Here is an 18,956-nt window from a genome sequence, read left to right on the forward strand (position 1 = left end):
TTAACAATGGATAAGCATGACATCACAGAACATTCATAAGAATTACACTTTGCTTTTAGACTTATATAACCCTCATTTTCTGTAACCCAAATGAGCATACGTGCTGTAAGTTAAACATAAACTTAATGGGTACTTTTCTCAAGCTTAACATAACCGATGAACAGGATATATCAACCTATGACTTGTGAAGAATAAACATAACATGAAATGATCAGAGTTAAATAACAATGATTAACTGATTGGTATATCGACAGACACTTGGCTGCAGCCATTCCCTATGATACTTCATATAAAATGCTGTCTGGAGCATTTCCTATTTCCACTGTAATCTTCGACCTATACCTAGTTTCCTATTTCCACAGTAATCTTCGACCGATCCTTTCCATGTCAGGATTCGATACATCAGATCATGGCATTACACTGAAGAGAATTATGGCTACTGGCCACATCACTAACCAGGATGTCAGGAAGACACACAGAGACAGACATCTTCTTGGGTTTTACTACAAGTGCTGGATTCTATGTATCTTCAGCACTGTGCAATCGCGAAAGAGAAATGCAAATTTCCCCAAGCCTCTATCTCTTGATAAACTAATTAAATAAATAGTAATCGGTTATTATATCTAACTAAATAAAGAGTCACTGGAATGCTTGGCAAAGTTTTGGTGGAACTCGCCTAAACTCAGTCTAATCTGTCAACTTCCATGGTCAATAGGAAAATATGTTAAGTAGTATTTTTTAACATATGGCTTTAAATAAAGAGATAAAATTACTTATTATAGACTTCTCATATGAAAAACTATTAATTTCCTTGCTCTCTGCTTACTTCATTGTTACTGACTTTCATGAAGAACATTTATTAATTTCTTTAGTCTTTTATCTATTCATAAATTTCTTGGACAGATTACAATTTTATGCCTATTTATAAAATAATATAAAATTTAATTAAAGCAGCAGTTATACTTAGTATAGATCTTTTATTGGTATAGTTAAAAAGTATTATATACAAAAATTAATTTTAAATGTTCATTCATTTAAATTGTTTATAAAAATTCTGTAAGTATTGAACAATACAATAAAGCCTTTTCCACTCCAAAATTCGGAAATTACTACTTATAATTAATTGTTGAAATTAGCAGTTATAAATTTAATATACTGTACATTATGGCATATAATGCACACTTTTATTACAAAAAATAAGACTGAAATTTACAGGTGTGTATTATATGCTGGACCTAAAAATAAGGGAAAGATAAGCATAGAAAATTTAGATTGCTGTTTATTTAAAAGAAATGACATACTCTATGAACTTACAAAATTTTCATTGTGGGATAATATGAAAAGTTTGTTGCATGCATCTTCCATTATATTGTGGCAACAACTAAATTCATTGCATAGTAGCGAGTTGCCATAGTAATGATAAGCTCAGAACAACAATTACTATGTATTTGTTCTTTGAGTTTGTATCATCATGATATGTTTCTTTCCTGTACTTAAGATATTTTTAACTGGTAAATAAATAAATATTCAAATACCAATGCAGTCATAATTTTGAATACTTATACTGGTCTCCTAAAATATTTTCAGGCACATCATCAAATTTTGTTTCACTTTCACCATCATTATTACTCTGATCCATAAATAAATAATCATCTTCTGTTCTACCTAGATTGTCAGATATACCCTCTTTTTTAAATATTTGAATAATGGGTTAAATTTCCTTCTGTGCTTTTATTATACACTCACATGCTCTTTCTAGATTGGCATAATGCATCTGGCCTCCTTTTGTAAATGTTTTTTCACTTTTTAACATCCATGTATTCCACTGTCATTTTAAATTTTCTTTGAATGGTTTATTGATACATACATCTAAAGGCTGAATAATAATTTACCTGGAATAGCTGCCATGTCTGTGTTGTATTCTTTCATGAATTTCTTCATATTATCATTTAGATGAGATAACCCACGCTTTTGCCAAACATTTCTATTCTAAAATTATATATCATTTTTGCCCTCCATCTTTTCTTACGAACACAAATGAAAACATCATTTGGCAAATTGCATTTCAGCAACCTCTTTCTTTTAAAAAAATAATTATGGGTTTTAATTTTGTACCATTAAATATGAAATCACTATGCTACGGTGAGATTTTTCGTGACTTACTGTTTTTATGTGAACCACTTCCCCCCCTTTGACATCAATTGTTTTATTTGTGTCATACCAAACACTGCTGAAGTTTTATTCGTTTTTGCGATACATGACAGTAAATATTTTTTGGGGGAGGGGGCCTTCATAGGTTAATCACATACTTTTGGAAACTTATCAGGTTGTTGTGCCAGTCTTTCAGAACAATTGCAGAACTTTCTCCCCATCCCAATAGAACTAAATTATTTCATGAAATAAATCAAATACACCAACTCAAAGTAGCTTTAAAGTTTTCAGTTCCTTTTGGACTCCTTTTTGCCCACTTTAAGGGAAATACACATGCGCTGTTTCTTATTAGAATTAATCTATTCTAACGGATTTTTAGAACCCAGTTTTCAGCACTTTCTTACAGGGTCGGCCATTTCATTACTTCTTATGCAAAGGCCATTTACTCTAAGCCACATTAATTTTTGCAGTTTCATTTTTCTTCCACTCATGTATAGAGCTTTCCCCAACATGAAACACACTTGCTGCAGCATAATTTCCATTTTCTTTTGCAAACTGAATGTCTTTGCATTTGAAATCAGAAATGTACTTGTTTAGCTTGGCAGCAGAAATATTTACTGCCAAAAGGAATACTAGATCACCCTTATTTCAACTAAAGCAATGTGATTTACTGAAGTCTCCGATGTTCACTTCAAAATCACGGCTTCAAATGATTACAGAAAGAGAAAACATCTGACGCTTAATTCCACGAATTCATTCGACTCAAAAGTACATTCTTATATCAAATTATGTCCCTCTTTTCTCAAAATCCTATAATAACATTCTCATGCATATCTGCACTGAATACAAGCCACCTTCTTAGGAAAATTATTTAAAAGCACATGCACTCTCAAGCATTTCCACCACACATATATTGTTTGCCTTATCACTTGTTGATTCAATATACCACTGTTCAAAAGAGTGGGGGAAAAAATCTTTGAATGAATGACTTCGATAGATAAGACCATCACACATGTATCTTTCAGGTTTATTCATAAAGAAATGGGTGCATATTATACAGCAAATATACCTAAAAATTAAAGATATAGTTTGAAATTTATGTGCATGTTATACACGGGAATATATGGTATCTTCTTGCAATGAAATTATTACATAGGAACATCAGAAAATGATACATGCACATAATCCTTAAGTTATTAAGCAGAAAATCATGAGTATTTTCCCATAATTTAATTACCCACTAGATGAGTAAAGTGCTAAGGAATGTTAAAAGACAGAATGAATTATTGATACTAACTTTTTCATAACATAAAATAATACACTTACACTTTTTTTATGGATATTTGAAAATACTTTGCTTGGTGCATAGAAGTCACATTTACAGTTTGGATCTTCATGTGAAAGAGTAAGAGATTTCTGGAGGTAAAAAGAAATAATATATATATTTAGAGTGCATTAGACAATGCCTTAAATAATTATTTTCCAACCAAAAAAGCATGGTCTTTTTTATATAAAAAAACCACACATGATACATTAACTTTCATTTGTACTAAATGTATAACAGTTACATTTGTTTTAACAATATTATACATTTCTACAAATCTGCAATTTCTATGTATTAATAGAGATTTTGAAATTATTTTTTGTTTCATGTTATAAAAATCTGATGTCACCACATGACTTCCTTTTACGGAATATTAAATTATATGCCTTTTTTCCTGCATTTCATTTAAACTTATAAAATTGAATTAAATCTACTTTGATGATAGCACATAAACTACAATAAAATAAAAGCATTCTTTAAAATTCACTATATTGATTTATCATAACGACACTCTGACACTAGGTTCGCTTAACAGCATTAAATTTCATTCATTTTATAACTCAGAATGCAAAAAAATTATATGATAATCATTGCCACATGTTCTATTCAAATACTATAATTAATAAAAAACAATGTACAAAAGAAATTAAACAAATAAAACGAAACGGTCTTTCATAGACAATTCAGTGCTGCTTACCTAAAGCGCATGCGCTACTCATAAACATTCTGCTCTGTTCGAGAGAGACTGGCAATAATATTTGCTGCTAATATGAAACACTTATTTCCTCGAATTTCATTAGAGATATATTTCTCATTCAATTAATTCATTTCTCACTTCGAAGAAAAGCAAAAATACATAAAAACTCAAAATATTTTCATTAAAAATTAAAAGATATAGAAACACATAAAAACAATTAAAAAAAACAACTTTTACAATTAAAATTAGTTTCTATGGAGAAAAAAAAAAAAAAAAAAAAAAAAAAAAAAAAAAAAAAAACAAGCAATTCGGCCAGCAGGCAAGAAGGCAGAATTTTCGATGCACAAAATCTAAAATTTTCCTTTTGGTCGGACTCGGCAAAAAGATACTGAAGGTGATGAAAAAATTAATTTACTATTTTGCCAAGTTTCATATGTAAACAAATATGGCTGCTATGGTAAAAATAAAATTAGGCTTTAAAATTAAACTTTTAAATTGTTGATAATTCTACAAATATTGCATACAGATTTAAATAAAGCATAAGAGCCTTAACCGGAAGATAAGAACATAATTCAAACATTTTAAAGCAAAAATTGCACAATTTATCCATATATAAGAATAAAAACTGAGCTCATTGAGCCAAGTAACAGAGTGAGTATATGTATAGATTTATTGGCTAATCTTTGGAATATGGTAACAGGTAGTTTGGCGACATTTTGGTAGGCGATAAAGGTTACTACCTAGGACTTTGGGAATAATGTGAGAAGTACTCAGTTCCGATTACGCATTATTTTGTGTGAGGGAAATGAGAGATCATGAGATATGTCATGTGACATTAATGGACGAATTACAGTTCTTTAATTAGAAAAGGGAGGAAATCTGGAAAAATATCTGCAGTACTTTATAGTATTTCGTATTTAGCTTCATTCTGTGTTGGGTGAAATAGTGTTGGTTAATTTTTGGATCCCATGGCCCTATCTAAAGTGAATTCGAAATGGGTATTTAGTGGGATTGAAAGGGGTAGTAATAAGTGTTTTTTTAAGGTTGTGCGAGATAGAAATAAAGATTGCTTATTAAGTTTTATTAAGCAATATATTCTACCTGGTACAATAATAATATCTTTTTGCTGGAAGTCATATGTCTGTTTGGAGGATGAAGGTTTTCAACATCTTGCTGTGAACCATAAGTATGATTTTAAAGATCCTGAAACAGGTGCACATACGAATACAATAGAGGGCACGTGGAGTGCTATAAAAAGCGCCATTCCGAAGCATTATGATAAAGAGAATTTTGCTTTTTATTTAGCGGGGGAAATAAGAAAAGTTTATCCGCCACGTAATCAAGATTCGGAAGAAGATTAGGTAAGTTAGTATTTTTAATTATTTGAGGATATTATTTTTATGCATTGTTCTAAATGTAAGGAGTAAATAAATTAATATGGTATTATTGGAAAATTGTTATTAGCAATGATTTAGTTTAAATGAAATTAGGATTGTAAGCTAATTTTTATTAATTTAATGTATGTGCTTATTTATATTTTAAGTAGTGTTTTTTAATTATATTATATTTTAATTAAATGATAGTTATTTTGTGAATTACATGTTTGTAGCAATTTGGTATACGTTTCAGTGGAAGTAAACGTGCATGGAAATCATTTAAATAATTGACACTATGTATTTGCAACCATTTTTAATGTTTGCGTTATAAATTCGTTGGTGACATTTATAATAGATAATTTAGAGGTAAAAGTTTTTGGATATTTTATTTATTTTATACGTGCAAATGTTCAGCCTTGGAAAGGGTGTATACTTTTTCGCGATCAGGTAATTTCATATATGTCCTTTTTACCGAATTTAAAGATTCACAAAATTTTCATGCATTTTCGTGAAATTTTTCTAATTTATGAGAAAAAAGCAGTGTACATGGATATAGTGAAGAGTGTGCGCAATGCCATTTTTGTGCAATTCTGGGATTTTTTTTAAGTAAAAATAAGTCGACGTGTACATGGTTTAATATATTTTAATTAAATGATAGTTATTTTGTGAATTATATGTTTGTAGCAATTTGGTATATGTTTCAGTGCAAGTAAACGTGCATGGAAATAATTTAAATATTTGACACTAAGTATTTGTAACAATTTTTAATGTTTGCGTTATAAATTCGTTGGTGACGTTTATAATAGATAATTTAGAGGTAAAAGTTTTTGGATATTATATTTATATTATACGTGGAAATGTTCATCCTTGGAAAGGGTATATACTTTTTCACGATCAGGTAATTTTATATATGTGCTTTCTACCGAGTTTAAAGATTCACAAAATTTTCCCGCATTTTCGTGCATATTTTTGTAATTTATGAGAAAATAGCAGTGTAGATGGATAAAGTTAAGAGTGTGTGCAATGCCATTTTTGTGCAATTCTGGGATATTTTTCTAAGTAAAAATAAGTCGACGTGTACATGGTTACTGTGTATGTGCGATTCTGAAAAACGCGGCAAGGAGTTTGCGATTCTGCACTTTTTCCCAATTTTGCAGTTAATATTTGTCATGATTAAGTAGTTTTGTTCCATAAAATTTCTAGCATAAGTGTAATTCGGCTAGCAGATTGTTGGAAAAAGTGTTGAGTAAATAAAAAGAAAAGAAACATGTCTTTACTTCGTGAAGACAAAATGGTGGCGAAAAAAAAATAGAGGATTGCTGTAGCAGAGTTTGTTGCCAAATTTTTGCCAAAAAATCGCCAAGTTACCATAATCCAAAGATTAACCGATTTATTTATATACTTTTGGTGCAGCTTATTGCAAACAAAAAGGGAGGTGCACAACTACATGTTATAGCAGTCTTATATACAAAATTTCAGCATTCTGAGGCTACTTGTTTTTGAGTTATGCGAGATACATGTGTAACACCATGAAAAAATCTCTTCTGAATTCATTTTAAATCAGTTTTATATTTCATTTGGGAAAAAAGAGTCCTTTATTCTGTCCTTACGTTCTTCTAAAGTGGAAACAGAAAGCAACTAAACTCAATTTCTGAAGACATTGGATTAAACAACGATTAGATACAGTTTTGAATTGGTATTATTGCTTCCATGCATAGAGAGGTAGAATGGAACTGTTTTAAAGCAATCAATAACTGAAAATATTTTTTTCACATTCCTTTAACAATTGCAGCCATTTTGGTCCCTGCATGTGAATATTTGCTGCCAGGAAATATTTTTCTAAATTAAGCTGCAGCATGATCCGACATATTCAGGGGCTATTTGTGCCCCAGTAAAAAGGAAAAGAACACACATTATGCATCAATAACTTTATTTCCACAGAAAAATTTAATTTTTCATTTTTAGTCCAAAGGGACTTTGCCCCTGAAGGACTATTGTTTTTGTTTTGCACTGAATCACTATAAACGGTGAATCACTTTTCAAACTGTTGCCACCAAATAAAACAACGATACATAGAGCCATTGAATTTTGAATGACGTAATCCTCCTACAAATATGGACATGTGGAAGACCAAATTTGAAATTTGGAATTTGTTTGATTATCGATTTCATATTTTGTAAAACGTTAACGAATTTTTGAGTAACAAACTCAACAATTTTTAAAGTGAGCAATGGCAACACTCTACAGGGAAGGGGGACTTTTTATCTCCAGCGCACGGAACTATGTATCGGAAATTCTAAAGATATGCTCATTTTAAAATTATTTTGTGACATTGCTTTTGAACTGAATTTTATGGTTTAAATCCAAAGAACATGATATTTAATAAATAAATGTAGCACACAAAACATTAAAAAAATGCCCCTTTGGACGTAATTTAAAATCTGAAACCTTTCAGATATTTTTTAATTATTATTATTATTTTTTTTTTCAATATAACTCATATTGTCCTTGTGTTTTTGTGTATGCACACTGTGTATGTTTGAGAACATCAGCCCTTCTCTGTGCAAAATTGAAAAACTGCAATAACAAATGGTACATATCATAAATGTATTACATTTCCTTGAGGAAACAGTACAAGGGAAGTAATCTGTATACAATCTTCGTAAAGTAATACAATCAAAAGTCGTTAATCCGGACTCGTCGGGACTTTGGCGATTCCGGATTATCGATTTTTCCGGATTATAGATCATCACCTTAAATCTCGTAAGATGGCATGCACAAATTCTAAAATTAAAAATATGAAACCTTATCTTAGGAAATAAAGAACAATTATGATCTAAAGGGTATCAAAATTTACAAAAAAAGAAGCTTAATATTTATTTGTTTACTTTATTAAACATTTCTTTCAATGTAAGTTGTTTCGTTTTATGTGATAATACTTTCTCTTTAATTCTATAAACAGACATAATTTCTTGTTCAGTTAAAAAGCTCCGCAGTTCAAGTCCCGTAATTGCTGTGCTGAGAATACCAACTTGTCATTTTTTCGTTTTCACTAACCTCTCTGTCACCTTCTTGATGCCTTTATCCATTTTTTGCAGCAATTCCACTTTTTTTTTGACGGACATCAAGACATACTTTCGTTTTGTAGATCCTTTGGGAGCTCCAGAATCGGAAATTGACATAATCGAAAGTTCAAGTTTACTTTTATAAAATTGCTCTTACAGTCTGCAAAAAATAATAAGCTGCATCCAATTTGAAGATTAAGGAATAACGCAATCATCAACATTAATTGAAATAGATAATTGTATAATTTTAGCTTATACCGTCCGTTATATGTTAAACGCGCACACGGAAACGTATTCTGCACTTGCGCACACGCATATATATGCGCGTGCACGTAAAGGTCTTACGCGCACGCGGAAACGCCTATGCGCATGTGTCAACGCGGCGCATGCGCAGAAAGTTTTTAGCTTTGAGGTCCGGATTATGGGTGTCCGAATTAACGACTTTTGACTGTATGAGTATTTTACCTTTTTCACACACACACATAGCTAAAACAAAAGACTAATTTCTTAAAGCTATTTATTTCTCGAAAGCACGTGCACTCACATCGCTCAGCAATAAGATGAACAAAATAGCAAGCTAGATCTTGATTTGTGCTCATTAGCTAATAATGTGTCTTCATATACCTCAGCACGCACTCATATATCAGCACCATGTTACATTTTTGGCCTCACCACATGTTCCCATATTATTTATTTTTTATGAGGTTCTTGAAATTGCATTGTTTATTTAAAAATATATTCATTGCATTTTGTGTGTGTGTGTGAATAGGATGATCAATTTTTAATTTACCGAATAATGAGGTGGATGCCATATAATTTTTTTAAGAGGTCTTTTACCTAACAAACGAGTATGCGAAAATGGCCACAACATGAAACTTCATGTGATAGGCGAAACCATTTGGAGGTGCAATGTTAAAAACTGCAAAGAGGAGAAAGGCCCTCGTATTGGAAATTGGTTCAACGGTTCGAGAATATCATTCACCACTATTATTAGATTTATAGTATATTCTTGGGCAGAGGAGATGACGTCCATGAAATGGTAATCAACGGTTTAATATGTGTGAAAGTGCTGCAGTTGACTGGAATAATTACATGTAATAAAATAATAATACGGATGAGGATTCTTAAAAATATTCTTACGAAACAGCATCTTAGTATTATTGTTATTATTATATACTTTGTTGTTTATTTTTACATTCGTGTTTCATGAGCTAGGTGAAATCATAGATGATATCTTGGTGCAAATCTAAAATCAGGAAATATAATTGGAGGTCGCTATAACAAAGAAATACCATATCTGTAAATAAAACATTTGTATTATTCTTTTATGTAGCTAACACATCTTTTTTACTTTGCATTTTAAGTTCTACAACACCATCTTTCAGCAAATTTAAAAATAGCTTATGGAAATGCACTGATTTTATAAAATACTGCTGTAATGATTATGTGTGGCCAGATTTATAGGACTGGATAGTTTAGATTATGACAATGCACATGACTGCTATTTGTCTAAGGTAAGGGATGCCTTTTTACAGGACTTTAGTATTTAGTGGTTTTGTTGCTCACAAAATTAATAAGAACATCAAAACTGATGTATGGTAATTGAAGTTTCTGTAATTTGTATGAGGTGAAAGCTTCTAACATTTTAAACTTAACAGTCAAGTAAATGGTTACAGGCGAAAATGTTGTGGAGAAATCAACGCAAGGCAAAAACGTCGAGCTACAAAACACCATAGGAGAAAACATCACAGTTCTAAAACATTGTGGTAAAAAATATCATTGTCAAAAGAAAACGGGTGAAAAACTTCGCAGGTTGAAAACATCGTCTTCAAAAATATCATGGTAAAAAATAAAGTATCTACAAATCATTGCATGATGATAACATTGCAGATATGCTTTTTTTCAGGCTTTAATAAATGTAAATTGATTTTTCAATAATGATTTGTGAGCACAAGATGGAAGAAAGAATAATTTTTATTTTTTATTTTTTATTAACTAATAAATTTTTGCTGAAAAATTAAGAAGGAAACAAACATAGAAAATTAATGCAACTTACAGCACTTAATAGAATTTTGAACTGACATAGTTAATTAATAAATCATTTTTTATAAAGTTTGTACTGGTAATTTTTCAAAAAAGTATAATTTAAAAAAGATTGGAAAAAGGAAGGTAAGTAACTGCATGACCTTATCTATAAAAAATTGCTAAGTTAATTATGAGATTATTTTCTTCACTTTTGTTAATCTAATACTCTTATAGTGAAAATTATTTCTTGTTTTATTTCAGTTTATTCTTAAAGTGTCTAAAATTTTCATGTGCAGAGTGCAGTCAGTTACTTGAATGTCGAGTTGTTAGTTATGAAGAAAATCAGCTATATAATATTTCAGTAGGGTTTGGATTTATTAGATTATGCTAAAGCACACTACGGCTACCTGCTTAAGGGGTGGGATTCCTTTGCGGAGTATATTCTCAGGAACTGGTTCAAATGAACATTATACTTTAGGAAAATCACGAAAATCTTCATGCAGCTTTTTTTTTTTTTTTTTTTTTTTTTTTTAAGAAATAATGTATACTTGCAGTGAACTTTCTTGGTGACTACCTCCCTAAGACGAACAGTGTTTTTGAAAACAATAAACATAGGTTTTAATCATTATGCAAGTTCACCACATCCACACAAGATTAAAAAGATATGTACAAGAAATTAGTATATTTGTTCTTTACAGTGGTGTACATGGATAAACTAAATTCTACATTTACCTAATAACGCACCTCTCTTTGATTTAGCTAATTCACAATATATCTTTTTTTATTATTATGAACTGAGAAACTAAAACTATGGTTAATTACAGATGAAAAAACTAGAAGATTTGTAAAATTATTAAAACAAAGAGATACTTTTGTTTGATTTAAAACATAAATTATAGAAATTAACCCAGCGGAAGTCGTGCTAAGAAAAGTTACTAGAGTGGGCACGTGGGGTATCACATACCCCAATATTTAGAGTACGATAAAAATAGTTTTATTTAGTTTTAAAGCTGTGTTTGTTGCTCTCGTGTATTATAAATACTAAATAATAATTGGGTTTCAAAAAATTAATTTCCAAAATAGAGTTAAAATTAAGATAAATGAAAATAAACATCATGCCTCTAAGTTTCATTGCATCTCTAATACACAATGCTTATTTTATTTCTTTACACTTTGAACGAAATACATTCATGTGCTCTTGGCACAGAATGTTTTCACATTTTAAACATTGCATTCACTTTCTTCTGTCCTTGGCACGAAAGCAATTTATCACATCTTTCATACTTAGTTGTTTCGAATTTCATGTATTCGTTTTTAATTCTTCGTCGAAACTTCTGCTTTTGTTTTGCACGCAGTACGTCAGTTTCTTGGTAAAGTATTAATCTCTGATCTTTGTTCAATACTTTTTTTCATTAATTGTAATGCTGTTGATGGATTAGCAGTTGAATGTAATATAATTCAAGCATTTATTACAGCAACATTCAGTGCAGGAAAGATAATTACCATTGGCCACCTCCTTGTTATTCTGGCAATTGAATAATTGGTTGACATTTCATCCCCCACATACACTGCTCCTTTAGTTATATTATAAAAACTTATAATTGCTGACATTTTATTTTCTCCAATAGTACTATCATCTAAAGTATGATCGATATATGATGTTGAAAGCATAAGAACAGTTTTTCCTTTTTTTAGGAACATTAGGAATTAATGTTTTATCTTTTTCGAAACCAAAACAGTGTAGAAAGTATTCCTAGTTTCATCTTCAGTTTCCGAAATGCAATCTTCATCGCTTTCAACTATTTCTAATAAATCTCACAGGCCAATTCATAGGAAGTCATTCTTTTTACCATAATGCGGTTAGAAATTTTTAAGAATTTAATGTCAAGTACTTTAAAATCACTTGCAAGTAGAAATATTTACTGTTACACTCCAAAAATAAATTTCTGAACTAATTATTCAGTCAGAAAAACACTTACGCAGACAGGTGCATGGGGTGTGTCATACCCCAGTTTCAACAAAATACTGATAAAACGTTTTCTGAAACACACAGGCAAATAAAAAGCGGTTCTGAAAGTAAACCTCAACTAGAAACTCAGCTACTGAATGCAGCACAGAATTTCAGTTTCACAAGTTAGGAATATTCCACTTTTATGTAAGCATGGGGTATGACACACCCCACGCACTTTCCCGCAGGTTAACATACCTTCTTTCAAGATATCTTTTTCCAATAATTTAATGTGTAGAAGCACTAAATACTTCAGGGGTGCTTGTGGGACCCCAAAAAATCCCCTGAAACTTTTACGGACTTACTACCGACATTTTGAAGTTTCAAGAAGGGGAGGGGAGAGAGAGAAATGAAAAATTACAATTATGATGTATTGAATGACCTAATTATAAAAGTTCAATGAATTACATTTTTTGCAAAATTAATAACCATAAATTTTCAAACATATAAACTACTACATTTTATGTAAATATTTTAAATTACCTGAATTAATTCTTTAAAAAAAAAATTATCTAATTTCTGCTGCTTTTTTTTATTTTCTGATGTTTGTGGGCTTGTCTTTCTTTTATGGTGAACTTCATAATTGCAGGAAGGTTGACTTTTATTTTCCTCATTTACAGTTGAAGAAATTTCCTCGAGAACTGCACATGCAGAGGTATAGGCAGTTTGCTTTTCTGCTAATGTAGAAGGTTTTTCAGAGACTTTTATAGGTGACTCATCTGAAATACATGTTTTTAAGTCCTCTTGATATGTTTTCCAACTTCTGTTCATATTCAGTAAGAGATCTTTGTGAATAGGATCAGTCATTGGATTTTTTTAACCATATTTTTCACATGAGGTTTCTTTAGAAGCCATTAAATCATATTTAATAGTCTGCACTGCATCTAGGGAATCAATCTTAAGAGAGGTTCTATAGTCAGTGACAAGTGTATCCATTAAGTTGAATGCACTTTCCACTAATGGGCCATGGAAGCAGCTAAGGCAGGCTTTGACCAATTTAGCCAATGTACGATACTTATAATCATTTGTGAAATCATCTTTTAAATTAAAAACTTTAGACCAATACTTATCAATTGTACACTTGACTTGATTTCCACTTTCATCAGATGTGTAGAGCATTTCTTTGGTGATATCAATATCACTCTGGTAATACCTTATTTCAGCTTCTACTTTTGACTTTTCATTATCACTAAAAATATGGGACATAAAAGGTGATAATTTTTCAAAAGCTAATATTGTACTGGTTTTACCTCTTAGCTCTGGATCTAATGCTGTAAAACTAATTAGATATGAATTTTTAAGGGGTAATTTCTGTTTCATATGCTGTGCTGTATTAGTATAAGCTTTCATCAGAGAAATTTGGAATTCTTTTGCTATTGGATGATTTTTTGATAATTTCTTCAGGAGAGTGGAAGCTTCTGCACCAGTAAATATTACTTTGCTAGGTAGATGGAATTCTGGATTTGTGACATCAACCTTTAATAAATCATTATAAGATGTGCACTCTATTGGTTTTTTTGTTTCAAATAATTTAATATATGTGTTGAACTCTGGTAATACTGCTGAATATAATGCCATATGCAATAAAGTTTTGTTTTGCATAACAAATAACCCATTTAGTATTCTTTTTTTCTGAGCTAAAGCATCCTTTGTGAGTTGTTGGGAATGCAAGCAAGAATACACCTCTTCAACAATTTTTTTTTTTTTTTTTTTTTCTGAGCTGCAGAAATATTTCTTTTATTGTATACAGTTTCAACATAAGAAAAATAATCCCCTTTATCAGTTTTATCCAAGTAGTGAAAATAAAATGCAATAAGAGCATCCCACAGATCTTTGATTCTTTCTAAAACACATAAAATGTACACCCACCTATGGTCTGGTCTCTTCAAGAACTTAAGTTTTTTAATGGCAAGGGATTCACAGATTTTAAAAAATTTTTCTCTTTTACTGCGGCTTTTCATATCAAAATAGATGTCATCAAACAAATATTCTAAGTATCTATCAAAACATGAAGCAAATTTTTTTGCACAGTTATTAGCTGTGTGACATGTGTCACCATCAATATCTAATAAGTTTATTAATATCTAATAAGTGGGGTGCTAATAACCCACTTATTAGATATTAATATACTAATAAGTATTCAATATCTAATAAGTGGGGTGCTTTGTTTGATCGTAGTCTGGTTTCAACACCCTTTTTTTTCCAGGCATGGTGTTACATGAGTCCATTAATATACTAATTAAGTTTGCCCATGGAATATTATTATCTTCAACAGTATTAACAACTGCTTTAAAAACAGCTTCTGAATTGCAAGATTCCATCTTTAGAGATGCAAAATGATGAACTACAACTTCATTTTGATTGTTGTCATAAAAGTGCACCAATATTGCCAGTATACTTTCTTGAGCATTGCTAGTACTTTCATCCAAATTTAGAGAAAATGGAGTCTCCTTTAAAGTTTTAATGATATTTTCCTTAATAGTTTTTGTGAGCCCATATTTCATCTTATAACATGCAGTAGTCTTGGACATTTCCAACGAGTTTAGTGCCGTCTGATCGCGGCTCAACTGTTTGCAGAGTTCAATTAAATTGGGAGCTACATTGAAAGAAAGAGAATTCTCGGCGATAAACGAAGTTATTAATACCTCTTGGCATGCTTTTCTTGTCACTATATCCAATGGCCGAGCATTAGTCCCCAGTAAGTCATCAGTATTTTTTGAATTAGCATAATTACTTAAAGTCATTGAATGTCTAATGCACTTTGAATATTTTATGTGCATCACTGTTTTAGAATGATTTGTGAAAGCCTTGAATCCTTCCCCACCATACTTCAGCAGTGAGTTACAAAAAACAAAATATGCTTGTCCAGCAACATTTATTTTCTTGCACCAAGTGCCGATGGTATCCCCATTACCATTTCTCCGTTCAATCCAATTCCACCTAAATACATTCCGGACACCTTCTTCTAATTATATAATATCACTATTTATATCGAGAAATTTCATAGTGAAATTCTCTTGCGTACATAAATAAAAAAATATTTCAATAAACGAAACGAAAAATTTACACGTGCATCAATAAATGAAACGAAAATTTTACACAGCGGAGAAAAAAAAGTTGAGAAGCGATCAACGATAAATAGCTAATACGGCGAAAAATCCCCCTTCTCTACTTATTGGCGCCACGCCAGGAGAGATAAGACCTTTGAACCCAGAGTCACGTGATCACACATCTGGTCGAACAAAATCTCTCCCTTTTTTTTCTGCCACGCCTACTTGCCGAAAAGAATCCAGAAGAGAATGTCCGAGAACCGGGGGAATGAGTCATAACTCGCAATAAGGAAAGAACAAAAAAGAAGTTTTTTCCCCCTTTTCACGCCTTATCACTGCCTTTGGAGAAAGAAAGGAAAAGTTTTCACCACACACACTGACCTTGCGTTTTCTGCTTTCAAAGCAAACAAAATTACCCAGATCAAAATAAATAATTCATTATTATTCCTACTTCCTTTTGAACGACAATCCCCGGAATTCCGGGGTTTCCCCGGAGCACAAACACCCCTGATACTTTCATTTCATTGAAAAAATATTCTTTCTGGTTACTTTAACTAAAAAATAATCATGCACGAAGCGAACCCGGATTTTAAAATTTAGCTATGATCGATATTCAAAATCATATGTTTCTAAAGCATTTAAAATTATACAGAAAAATGTTACATTTTTTTTTATTACAAATAATTTGTCATTTAAATAAAAAAAAGTGTACTTGAAATATTTCAGTCACTGAAAATAAAAGTCAATGTAAAATATGTGCAGTTTTTATCCTTGAAATCTAGATAAGGGAAATTTGATTAAGTTTTTATTTCATTAAATTTTATCTTGAATTAAAAATTTACCAGAAAAATTAGTCACTTAAAAGTTGCTAGGCAAAGAATTCTGAGAACAAAGAATTGCCACAAAATAGAATCTCACTCAGAAATATTAATTTTAATTTCACTACAGATTTCTGGCATGCATAAATTAAGATATTCTGAAAATTAAGAAACACAGAAGAAAAGCATTAAAATTGTCTTTAAAGTTCAATAAGTAACTGCAAAATTTTTGAATAAAATGCATATGAAAAATTAAATAATACTTTTAAAGTGTTAATAAGAAATGTCTAAATCTAAAAGTAAATGTAAGCAATCCAATTTAAAGTGATGACTCAAAATTCCATATCTTTTTAATCTTGTGTGGATGTGTTGAACTTGCATAGTGATTAAACACCTGTGTTTATTTTTCTAAAAATTACTGTTCGTCTTAGGGAGATAGTCACTAAGAAAGTTCACTGCAAGTATACATTACTTCTAAAACACAAAAATAAAAGCTGCATGAAGATTTTCATGATTTTCCTAAAGTATAATATGCATATGAACCGGTTCCTGAGAATGTATTCCGCAAAGGAATCCCACCCCTTAAGCAGATAACCATAGTGTGCTTTGGCATAATCTAATAAATACAAACCCTATTAAAATATTATATAGATGACTTTCATCATAACTAACAAGTCGACATTCACACTTTAAGAAAAGTGAAACAAAACAAGAAATAATTTTCACTATAAGAGTATTAGATTAACAAAAGTGAAGAAAATAATCTCATAATTAACTTAGCAATTTTTTTATATATAAGGTCATAGTTACTTACCTTCCTTTTTCTAATCTTTTTTAGGTTATACTTTTTTGAAAAATTACCAATAAAAATTTATAAAAAATGATTTATTAATGACCTTTGTTAGTTCACTATGTCAGTTTAAAATTCTATTAACCCCTTAAGGACCAGCGACGGGAGAATGAAGCGCAGTCACGCGACCGGACCCTCTGAAATAGATCGTCACCACTGGCCCGCGCTTTTTCAGAAGTTAAGCCTAATTTTACAAAAAAAAAATCACATAAAACCAGCATTTTGATATATATATAAAAAAAAAAAAAAAAAAAAAAAAAAAAAATTAAACAAGAATTACCAGTAGGTAATTAAATTCCAGTTTAAAAATTCTGTGTATGAAATAATTCAAAACAAGGATCGACACACAGTCCTACATTGCATATTTCGCACTTAAAATACGTTGTATGCTTTCGCTTTTCCTTCGTTTTAGCGCACACAATGCATTTTCTCTTACCTTTATTATCTCCTTCGCTGACGTAAATTTTCGGAAACTGTCTTCTAGTTAGATGGAAAGGTGGAGTGTCTGGTGATTTTGGACAAATTTTTAAGTAAGGTCTCTTAGCCATGGCTAACGGAATAAAACTAAATATAACCCCAACACACGTCACAAACTTCAAAAGACACTCAGAAATATTTCATCCTCAAACACTGTGTGAAATCAGGTTTATATTAGAAAACTTCCTGTTTTTCTAAATCAAAAACAGCGTCCATGATTACCGGAAAGTGATCAAGGAAAGAACCCCCACTGGTGGGATATCCATTACTGATCACGTCAGCATATATATCATACATAATTACATTATATGTAAATACATTATATACCAAAATATAATGCTTGTGTCATTATATATAATAACCATTCAAGGCATTACATATAATGACCTATTAAATTGAGTAAGAGAAACAAAAACGCTGGCTCTTTCCTGAGAAATACAAGCAAGACGCATTATGCGTCGATAATGCTGATAGTCTTTCCCCTTCTGTAATAATGTTGTAATGTTACCTTTTAATTAACCAAGAAAGCTTAAGTTTCAAAATAAATAAAATTTAAAAAAAAGATAGAAAGAAAGAAAGAAAATCCTAACGAAATAGACACAAACGCCCTTTAATTCACAGTCGCACTTATAAAGAGCCACGATTTCCAGTTTGTTTATTTTCAATAAATCTCTCAAAACCAGAAGCAAATGTCAGTACCTGAAGATCAAATGCCGTATGAATCAATCCATGTGAATACAATTACAGTCAAAAGTCGTTAATCCGGACTCGTCGGGACTTTGGCGATTCCGTATTATAGATCATCAGTTTAAATCTCATAAGATGGCATGCAGAAATTCTAAAATTAAAAATATGAAACCGTAATTTATGAAATAAAGAACAATTATGATCTAAAGGGTATCAAAATTTACAAAACAAATGCTTAATATTTATTTGTTTACTTGATTAAACATTTCTTTAAATGTAAGTTGTTTAAGTTGCTTCGTTTTATGTGATAATACTTTCTCTTTAATTCTATAAACAGACATAATTTCTTGTTCAGTTACAAAGTTCCGCTGTTCAAGTCCCGTAATTGCTGTGCCAAGAATACCGACTAACTTGTCAATCGAAATTTT

General features: G+C 30.8%; 1 protein-coding gene across 2 annotated transcripts in view; it reads right to left on the reverse strand.

The window, feature by feature from the left end:
- Positions 1–18,956, reverse strand: part of LOC118186857 (proteasomal ATPase-associated factor 1-like) — a 71,468-nt gene that overhangs the window by 35,854 nt on the left and 16,658 nt on the right. For both annotated transcript variants that reach the window (XM_085823567.1, XM_085823568.1), the window contains one exon: positions 3,478–3,567. In XM_085823567.1, coding sequence (XP_085679693.1) covers positions 3,478–3,567 — 90 coding nt within the window. The remainder of the gene's footprint in view (positions 1–3,477; positions 3,568–18,956) is intronic.

This window comes from Stegodyphus dumicola, chromosome 9, assembly GCF_044657685.1.
Source record: "Stegodyphus dumicola isolate Sdum_Otavi_A_Nest chromosome 9, ASM4465768v1".
Classification (NCBI taxonomy): domain Eukaryota; kingdom Metazoa; phylum Arthropoda; class Arachnida; order Araneae; family Eresidae; genus Stegodyphus; species Stegodyphus dumicola.